Raw genomic sequence first — 10064 nt, 5'->3', positions numbered from 1 at the left:
TTTCAGTGGAAGTGCAATTTTAATTTGCTGTTACAACAGTAGATGGGAGGAAAAATTATATTTCAGTGCTTTTAGGTTTGCATTATATTTGTATAGTATTGAAATTGAGCATTTCCCTTGTGTTGTGTTCTCCCAAGAAACTTTGTACTCTCAGAAAAGCATTGTATTCCCCAGGAAACTTGGTGTTTTCTTGCAATACATTGGCATTCTTTCATAAAACTATTGCGTTGCCCTGAGAAACTTTGCGTTCACTAGAGAAAGCTACAGTGGCCCAGTAGTGCACAACACAACGAAATCAACACAACACATAGGACTAATTTCGTTGTGTTGTGCTAATTTCATTGTGCTGTGGCTGTTTCTGTTGTGTTGTGATAATTTTGTTGTGTTGTAGCTTGTTGAAATGATCTCTCGCAGTCGGAGTGGTGATGCATGACGCTGGAAAGATTCATGTTAATAGAGCGCTGGTCGCTGCTTTGACACGTGAGCGAAGGAAAGACATGGAGGACAGCTGATACTGGGTCAGCCACTCATATCCAATCCTCTTGCTAAAATTGTTACCTCTAGAGGGGAGATTACAGATGTAAGAGCCAATGATAGGGTTTGGGGTTTGGATAGCACTCCATTGGATGCCAGATGATGATCTAGTTAAACCCCTTCCAGGTGAAAAGAGAGTAGAAGGGAGTTTTTATTTACACTGTGCTCCCATTTTGATGTTTTAATTATGTTTATTCACCTCTGTGGCACTTAGGGTTCCTAGAGGTCTGTTTTCCTGGAACATGTCAGCAGTGATTGATGGCGGTTGGTCTGGTTATTTTCTTAATGAGATGTCACACTGCTGATTTAATGGCCGTTTGAGTTGGGAAATGGACATTTGCCTGTTAGAATATTTTGGGTTCAGTAAAAGCTCAGTCAATAGAATTAAGTGGTTGATCACAAAAAAAATTCATTTCCACTTGTCCCTCCTGCAAAAAATCTCTTATAATGAGGCGCTTTCAGTGGAAGTGCAATTTTAATTTGCTGTTACAACAGTAGATGGGAGGAAAAATTATATTTCAGTGCTTTTAGGTTTGCATTATATTTGTATAGTATTGAAATTGAGCATTTCCCTTGTGTTGTGTTCTCCCAAGAAACTTTGTACTCTCAGAAAAGCATTGTATTCCCCAGGAAACTTGGTGTTTTCTTGCAATACATTGGCATTCTTTCATAAAACTATTGCGTTGCCCTGAGAAACTTTGCGTTCACTAGAGAAAGCTACAGTGGCCCAGTAGTGCACAACACAACGAAATCAACACAACACATAGGACTAATTTCGTTGTGTTGTGCTAATTTCATTGTGCTGTGGCTTGTTTCTGTTGTGTTGTGATAATTTTGTTGTGTTGTAGCTTGTTTCTGTTGTTTTGCAACTTGTTTCCTTTGTGTTGTGGCTTGTTTCCGTTTTGTTGTGCTAATTTTGTTGTGTTGTGGCTATTTTCCGTTGTGTTGTGCTAATTTTGTTGTATTGCGACTTGTTTCTGTTTTGTTGTGCTAATTTTGTTGTGTTGCGACTTGTTTCCTTTGTGTTGTGGCTTGTTTCCGTTGCGTTGTGCTAATTTTGTTGTGTTACGACTTGTTTCCTTTGTGTTGTGGCTTGTTTCCGTTGTGTTGTGCTAATTTCATTGTGCTGTGGCTGTTTCTGTTGTGTTGTGATAATTTTGTTGTGTTGTAGCTTGTTTCTGTTGTTTTGCAACTTGTTTCCTTTGTGTTGTGGCTTGTTTCCGTTTTGTTGTGCTAATTTTGTTGTGTTGTGGCTATTTTCCATTGTGTTGTGCTAATTTTGTTGTATTGCGACTTGTTTCTGTTTTGTTGTGCTAATTTTGTTGTGTTGCGACTTGTTTCCTTTGTGTTGTGGCTTGTTTCCGTTGTGTTGTGCTAATTTCATTGTGCTGTGGCTGTTTCTGTTGTGTTGTGATAATTTTGTTGTGTTGTAGCTTGTTTCTGTTGTTTTGCGACTTGTTTCCTTTGTGTTGTGGCTTGTTTCCGTTGCGTTGTGCTAATTTTGTTGTTTTGCGACTTGTTTCCTTTGTGTTGTGGCTTGTTTCCATTGCGTTGTGCTAATTTTGTTGTGTTGCGACTTGTTTCCTTTGTTGTGGCTTGTTTCCGTTGCGTTGTGCTAATTTTGTTGTGTTGCGACTTGTTTCCTTTGTGTTGTGGTTTGTTTCCGTTTTGTTGTGCTAATTTTGTTGTGTTGCGGCTATTTTCCATTGTGTTGTGCTAATTTTGTTGTGTTGCGACTTGTTTCCTTTGTGTTGTGGCTTGTTTCCATTGTGCTGTGCTTCCAGTATTTCATTGTGTTGTGCAGTGTGCACTACTGGGCCAAAAGCACTTCTCTAACGAGAAACTTCACAAGTTTTGTGAGCGAATACAAGAGAACACAAAATCATTTAAATATAATTTTTTCCTCCCATTGAATTTTTTTTCATCACCATTTTCATCCCTTTAGGTCCATTGTACAGACACAAGATGTAAACAAATATGTTAACATGTTTTTAGTGTGGAAAAAATTGATTGCTAACCTTTTCTCTATAGTTATATCCAATTTATGACTTTGTTGCCAGGACAACACAATGCCTATAACACTAAAATGGCCATGAAACCAGCTTTACAACTCGAATAATACACAAGTTTTAACAGATGAATTAATGTAAGTGCTTTTTCAAAATGATATGCTTTGCATTTCTGCTGTTAAATTATCCATAAAATGGCCCCATTTACTTCCATTCTAAGTGTCTCATCGTGACCTTGTGTTACGAGGGAACATTATGCCGCAAATGCTGCTGATTGAGCATAACTCATATTGAACCCAGAATCTGAAAGTCATCTTTTCCATATGTTCACCGTCCCTGCTGTTCGCCCTTATTCTTTTTCTGTCTCTATCCCTTGTTCTTTCTCTATTCTTTATTTATATGATGACTCATCAAGGCACCAGCTTCACCTGAAGCTTTTTGCTGAAATTATATATCAAATGCATGGTCCCCCAGATCTGTCAGCGGCTCACCAGCAGCTAATATCCTGGCTCCAGATTTAGGTATTGTGTCTACACTGCAAAGTAATTTTGTGTCGAGTCATCAGATGAATGATAAGCGCTAAGGTCTCTATGAAAAGTTTACAATGCAACAATAAAACACCATTATCATGTCGGAGGGAAATAAACTTGGAGCTGATGAGTAATTCCTCAAGGCATCAAAATTCACCGCATGCCGTTTTCATGAACGAGAGGGCATGCCTCTGAGGTAACACGTTCAGATGAAAGAGTCCTTTCCGTTCCTTCAAATGAATGGATGTTTCTGTGTGAGCCTGTAATGGCTCGTGGCTCGCATTGTGACTGGTGTGAGGTTGTAGGACTCTGACTTCATTGATATTCTGATGATTTTCCCGCTGCGTCTGAGTAATATGAAAATGCAGTCAGTGAGTAATCATGTTTTATATCAAGACCAAGGCCTCTATGGCTGTCATGCTCCGGTGGTCAAGGCTTCGTCCTCTCCGGGCTCTGATCCACAGAGGGCTTTTAGCCTTAGTGGAGCAGAATGCAGGAGCAAAACCTCCAAAAGCACACTTTTTAAATTCAGACTTTATCCTCGTCCTCTCTGGTTCAGAGACAGGACAATGTCAGACAAAACAGAAGGAGTTAAGCTATCGTTGAAGGAAAATAAAAAGGTTAACCATTTTATTCCATTTACTCTGAGAATTTGAATCTATTTTCAGCATTTAGAGATATAACAGTACATTTCTTTATTTTTTAAATTTTATTTTCATTTTATACGAAAAACATTTCATAATTCAGGTTGTTTCATTTAAATCCAAACTACTTAACTAAAAACTAAATTTATTATATTATATTATATTATGATAAAACTTTACGATAATCCCATTAGTTCACGTTTGTTAAAGCATTAATAATGAGAAATGCATTTGTTACAGTATTTATTCATCTTTGTTAATATTAGTTAATAAAAATACAACTTTTCTGTGTTAGTTCACGTCAGCTCAGGTACATTACATAATATAAACATAAAAATTTAGATTTAAAAAATGTATTAGTAAATTTCAAAATTGACTGATTAATAAATGTAAAGTATTTTTCATGGTAGTTGATGTTAACTAATGTAATGTTTATAAATGGAACGTTGTTTACATATGATATGATATGATATATGATATGATATGATATAATATAATATAATAATACATATTAACTAATGGGACTTTGTAAAGTGTTTATTATATTATATTGTATTATATTATATTATGGTAACACTTTACAACAATCCAATTAGTTAACACTGGTAAATGCATTAATAATGAGCAATGCATTTGTTACAGTATTTATTAATATTTGTTAATATTAGTTAATAAAAACACAACTTTTGGGAAGTCGTGGCCTAATGGTTAGAGAGTCGGACTCGTATGTTCACTGCTGTGTGTGTGCACTTTGGATGGGTTAAATGCAGAGCACTAATTCCGAGTAAGGGTCACCATACTTGGCCACATGTCACGTCACTTTTCATTGTTAGTTGACGTTAACTAATTTAATGTTAACAAATGGAACCATATTGTAAAGTGTTACCAATATATAATATAATATAATAATATTTATTTGAATATTTTGATAATGGCCTCACTATTTTTTTTTTCTTATCAAAACAGCTTTGAATTTTTTTGCTCATTACACAGGAAAAGTATAGTTTTCTGGATTTTTCCAGATGAAATTCCGGCAAATATTTACTGCCACCCTGTGCGCCGATGCACAAACTGCAGCATTTCTGTTCCTGTTTCTTATCCTGGTTGACCTCGAAATGAAATGAGTTTGTATGTAACTTCCATGTTTTCTGCTCATTTATATTGCAGTACATTACAGTATGTGAAGATAAAATTATTTAAAATTTGCTTTAGCATCTAAATGCTAAACCTATAGATAAATAATATATATTAATTTTCCTTTCTACCTCAGCTCTTCAATACTATCTTAACTAAAACTTGTGAATGTTGGGAATGCTTTTGATGTGTAATAGTGAGGGATGTGTGTTAAGAGTTGTGCTGTCACTGACCCTGATGTTTCTCATGGAGTTATCAGAGAGGAGTGTTGCAGAGCCGCTCTTATCTTTGTGTTTACACGTACTTGCTCACTCTCAGGCCTGTCTCTTGCAGGGCGTGTGAAATGAAAAATTTCAGATAGACCACCAGTGAGAAAAGCACCATTAACACACTTGAATCCATATACAGGCTGCTGCATATAGTGGGCTTTGAAATTCAACACAAGGTAAGTCCATTTCATTGCAATACGGTGTCCGGCAGGTGGCACAGACAACAACGAGATGGCTCAAATGTTACTTTTAAAGTTGGTGGTTATAGGAGACATCACGGTGTGATTGTTTACTCTCTAGTATCGACTTTGAAATGAAGGTGGCTGGTGAGATCGTTTTGGAGAAAGATGGATACAAACTACTGTGTGCTTTTGTGTATTTGCTTTGCAAATGGTGTTGACTATGATTGCTTGTGCTTGTTTGTCACAAGACCAGTTGACTATGGAGACGTTTCTGTCACTGAATCCCCTAATAGGATTTTTGTTGCATTATATGAACACTGAAGTCTTTACGAATCCAATAACAGCTGCTACTGTGCTTTCCGTTTAACATGACATTGAAATATGTTGGTATTTGATTGTAGATGAACATAAATATTGTGTTGTGTTTCCAGTATGGGTGAAGAAAAGCTGGTGGCTTGCGTGTTGGTCACTGTGTTAAGTCTGACACTAATGAGGTCAGTTTATGGTCAGCACATGCCAGAAGAACCGTGCTCGGTCCAGATCCTCGTCCCTGGACTCAAAGGTACTGCAAATAAACTACACCACATTATGCCATACACACTAATGACACTCACTTTAATGTTATGCTCACCAAGGCTGCGTTTATTTGATTAAAAATACAGTAAAAACTATCATATTATGAAATGTTATTACAGTTTCAAATCTGTTCATCATTACTCCAGTCTTCAGAGTCATGTGATCCTTCAGAAATCATTCTAATGGTTTGCTGCTAAAGAAACATTTCTTTTTATTGTCAGTGCTGAAAATAATTGTGCTGCACAATGTTTGTTTGGAAACCGTGATACAGTGTTGCCAAGTCTTCCGTTTTTCTGCGGCATAGGGCTACTTTAACACTGTTGCCATGGGTTGTTTTTCATGTCCGTGGATTAAAGCAACCCCAATAATGTGATATTTAGCCCCTGCAAATGTGAATTTTTGCGAAAATTCGATTTTTTTCCCCCCACGGGACTCCCTCTAAAAACCTTTGGGCTAGTTTTGAGTAGCAATTGGGCGGGTTTTGTTGTGAAAACCTGGCAACCCTGCCGTGATACCTTTTTTTTCATTAATAGAAAGTTCAATAGAACACCATTTATTTGAAATAGATTTTTTGTAACATTATAAATGTATTTACTGTCACTTTTGGTAAATTTCATGCATCCTTGCTAAACAGAATAAAAAAATTCTTACTGACCACCTTTGAACGGTATACTGTGTGTATATATTGTAATTTGATATTTAAAGCTTTATTTACATTTAAAAATACTATAGAAAATCCTATAAACAGAAAATATGCACAATATACGCATACTGCAGCTATAGTAAATACATGTTATTCCGAATAGCTTTGTCTGTGCAAGTCTATGACATTGTTTGTGTATTCCCATAGGTGAACCAGGAGAAAAAGGAGAGAAAGGAGCACCTGGGAGACCTGGGAGAGTAGGGCCGCCTGGAGAACCAGGTAACACTAAACCGTGTTTTGAGAGCTTAATCGAATTCCATCAGTGCTTTTTAATTACTATCCACTTACATGGTGAAACATGACTCAAGTTCTTTACGAACCTGTAAAGAAGTTTTAGGTGTTAAAAGAATTATGAAACTTTCAAACCAAGTGACCAAACAGGGAGCTGCCAAATGTGTACATTTAAAAGGGCCCCTAAATCTTGTTTTTAGATAGCTGAGTTCATCTGAGCCAGTGTTGACCAATCATTGTGTTTATAAATGCCTCAACATACTGATAAACAAGGAAATTAAACTCCATTCTGGGAATTATTGCATTATTTGGTTTATATCCGTGCTTATTACATATTTAGTTTATATGTTATTTTCCAGGTCCCCCCGGAGACAAAGGCCAAAAAGGTAGCACTGGACGTTATGGGAAGATGGGTCCCGCTGGACTCAAAGGTAAGCTTGAGAAAGAAATTGCAGTTCTGAAAGTAACCAGGCTTGTTTTGTCTCACTGCTTAATAATGCAATAGGCTTCTTTTTTTCTAGGTATAAAAGGGGATATGGGAGATCCAGGACCCAAGGGCCCAAATGGAGAGCCAGGTATAGGCCTTTCCGAAATAGAATTCAGTTCATATCAGTTGATAATTGGTTTGAACTCATTAGGAACCAGTTTAATGCTTGGACTGCTCATGTGAATGGTCTCGTATTTAATTTGTCTCCTCAGGCGTCCCCTGTGAGTGCGCACCCTTACGGAAAATGATTGGTGAAATGGATATTCAAGTGGCGCAATTAACCAATGAGCTGAAGTTCATTAAAAATGGTATGTCCAAAAGAAAGAATGAATCAGTCTACCAATGTTTATGAGATTACAATAATGTGATGTTGCCAAGTTGATTCATACAGTTGTTCATTTTGATATGCAGGGTGATTGCACACAGACAAAAGTATTTACCCATTAGCCAGAAGCTCTTTTGTTTGACTGTCAGAATGCACTTGTGTGAACGCTGGCTGCTGCCGTGTGATTATAGAAATTCAGATCCTCATTTTTCAGCCCTGCCCTCCCCCGCAGCTGTCGCTGGCATCAAAGAGACAGACAGCAAGGTCTATCTGCTGGTGAAGGAGGAAAAACGCTACAGGGACGCGGAGGTGTTTTGTCAGGGGCGAGGTGGACACCTGGCTATGCCCAAAGACGCGGCGGCTAACAGAGCCATCGCTGGCTACGTCACTGAAGCTGGCCTCAGTAGAGTGTATATCGGCATTAATGACCTGGAGCGAGAAGGCCACTTTGTGTATGTTGAGCGCTCACCCATGACCACTTTCAGCAAGTGGAGGGAGGGCGAGCCAAACAACGCTTACGATGACGAGGATTGCGTCGAGATGGTGTCTTCAGGCGAGTGGATCGATGTGGCTTGTCACCTCACTATGTACTTCGTGTGTGAGTTTGACAAGGACACAGTATGAGCTTCACTGCCAATCTATAGGGGGAAAAGTCATTTTAGACATGTTTAAAGTACTCCGGTATTAAAGAAGGCTGAAATTTCAATAAAAAGGTGACGTACTTCTACATTTTGTCGTCTTTGGCAACGATGACGGCAGTGTGACATGCTAGGCGTCATGTAAAACTGTTTAAAACAACATTTAATTATTATTATTATTATTATACACTGCAGTTCAAACATTTAGGGTCAGTAAGATTTTTAATGTTTTAAGCGCTTACCAAAGGTTTGTAGTTAAATTATTTTCAAATGTAATTAATTTCTGTGATGGCCAAGCTGAATTTTTTAGCAGCCATTGCTCCACTCTTCAGTGTCACGTGATCCTTCAGAAATCATTCTTATAAGCTGAATTGCTGCTTAGGAAACACTTCTCCTTATTATCAGTGTATCAATGTTCAAAAGTACAGCATTTTAGGAGAAAAAAAACATTTGTAATATTGTTAATGTGTTTACTATCTGGTTGTTTAAAACCTTATCAATTGAGATACTGTATGAAATATATGTACTTTTTTTATTTTTTTTTATCGCACTGCAGGAATGTATACGTTATTCAGATCAGTCAACATATGTAGACCAATCACAATTTTTCAGGTGTTATTGCAGACTGAGACACCTTTACTGTGAAAAGTGGACAACTAAGTTTACTAAAATACATGTACTTGTAATCGGTTAAATAAATGAACAATAATACTTTCCTATTATCTTGTTATATTTACAATTTCAGATTCCACTGATTTGACCTTTTTCTTATTGCTTTTCTCTTTTACTACATTTCTTCCCATTCAAATTTGAATTACATGGTTTATTATTAATATACTGAATAGGTCAGCATACTCATAGAACTAGCTAACAAGAGCAGATTTACATAATACAGTCTTAGACCGAACTGTAGGGTTGAGGTTAGAAATTGTATTTTTAACGGTCAAACAATTTATTCTCCCCAGTAAAATGACTGAAATGGCTGTCCCAGTTTACCAGTAGTACATAATCCCATTTATTTAATACATTAGTGGCAGAATGGAACAGAGTCAAGGTCACATAAGGATCAATAGATGGTATATATTGTATACAACCCATCATATTAAGTCATTTTATAACCTTAGCATATTTTGAGGTTATAAATGTGGTATGAAATGCTCTTTTGACATCTCATCCCACAGTAGTGGATTTTTTATCAATAGATGACTGTACACTTACATAGAATACAGTACACATGCCCATATTGCTTATATAATAAATAATACCATTATTTGGTTTCTTGAGAATGTACTTTTCTTTAACTGTTCCTATTAATTCTGTGTAATGGTAGTAAATATGGTAAATTATTTCTAAAACATGATAGATACTCGAAGGATTCATTATACTACATGTTTGCTGGTTTATGCTGGTCCTTTTGCTGGTTTATGCGGGTCCTTTTGCTGGTTTATGCTGGTCCTTTTGCTGGTTTATGCGGGTCCTTTTGCTGGTTTATGCTGGTCCTTTTGCTGGTTTATGCGGGTCCTTTTGCTGGTTTATGCTGGTCCTTTGCCAGCACATGACCAGCATATGCTGGTTTTTTCAACAGATGAAGATGATGTTACAATGTATAATGTTCTTGTAAAAAAGTGCAGCATAGCCTATTACTTTTATGCTGCCTTCACATAAATACGAGGTTGAAGGCAGTGTTAGCGAATTCAAATGAAATAATAATAAAAAAAATAATAAAGTAAAAAAAAACAAATTTCGTTAGAAAGACTATTAACCCTTTTTAGATGGAAAAAAAAATCACATTGACACCTTTT

At 36.8% G+C, this 10064-nt stretch overlaps 1 protein-coding gene across 3 annotated transcripts; it reads left to right on the top strand.

The window, feature by feature from the left end:
* Window positions 1–5182: 5182 nt before the first annotated feature.
* LOC107594719 (collectin sub-family member 11) lies at window positions 5183–8470 on the top strand. Of its 3 annotated transcripts, none has more exons than XM_016284879.1 (7): window positions 5183–5296; window positions 5734–5864; window positions 6729–6800; window positions 7172–7243; window positions 7334–7387; window positions 7512–7607; window positions 7857–8470. In XM_016284879.1, the coding sequence occupies exons 2-7, from the start codon at window positions 5735–5737 to the stop codon at window positions 8246–8248; spliced, it is 816 nt and encodes a 271-aa protein (XP_016140365.1). In that variant the 5' UTR covers window positions 5183–5296; window position 5734; the 3' UTR covers window positions 8249–8470. The 3 variants fall into 3 exon arrangements, with proteins under 3 accessions (XP_016140365.1, XP_016140364.1, XP_016140363.1); XM_016284878.1 differs by having other exon boundaries at window positions 7839–8470; XM_016284877.1 differs by having other exon boundaries at window positions 7824–8470.
* The last annotated feature ends 1594 nt before the right edge of the window (window positions 8471–10064 follow it).

This window comes from Sinocyclocheilus grahami, unplaced genomic scaffold (assembly GCF_001515645.1).
Source record: "Sinocyclocheilus grahami isolate Dianchi unplaced genomic scaffold, SAMN03320097.WGS_v1.1 scaffold189.1, whole genome shotgun sequence".
In the NCBI taxonomy this organism is placed as follows: Eukaryota; Metazoa; Chordata; class Actinopteri; order Cypriniformes; family Cyprinidae; genus Sinocyclocheilus; species Sinocyclocheilus grahami.
The sequence above is the reverse complement of the archived record's forward strand: the minus strand, read 5'-3'. Positions and strand labels throughout refer to the sequence as shown.

Excerpts from the sequence above, each read along its gene's own strand:
- LOC107594719 (XM_016284877.1), top strand. The coding sequence starts at position 5,735 with ATGGGTGAAGAAAAGCTGGTGGCTTGCGTGTTGGTCACTGTGTTAAGT. Across the intron at positions 5,865-6,728 it reads CCTCGTCCCTGGACTCAAAG|GTGAACCAGGAGAAAAAGGA; the intron begins GTACTGCAAATA and ends GTATTCCCATAG. Across the intron at positions 6,801-7,171 it reads AGGGCCGCCTGGAGAACCAG|GTCCCCCCGGAGACAAAGGC; the intron begins GTAACACTAAAC and ends GTTATTTTCCAG.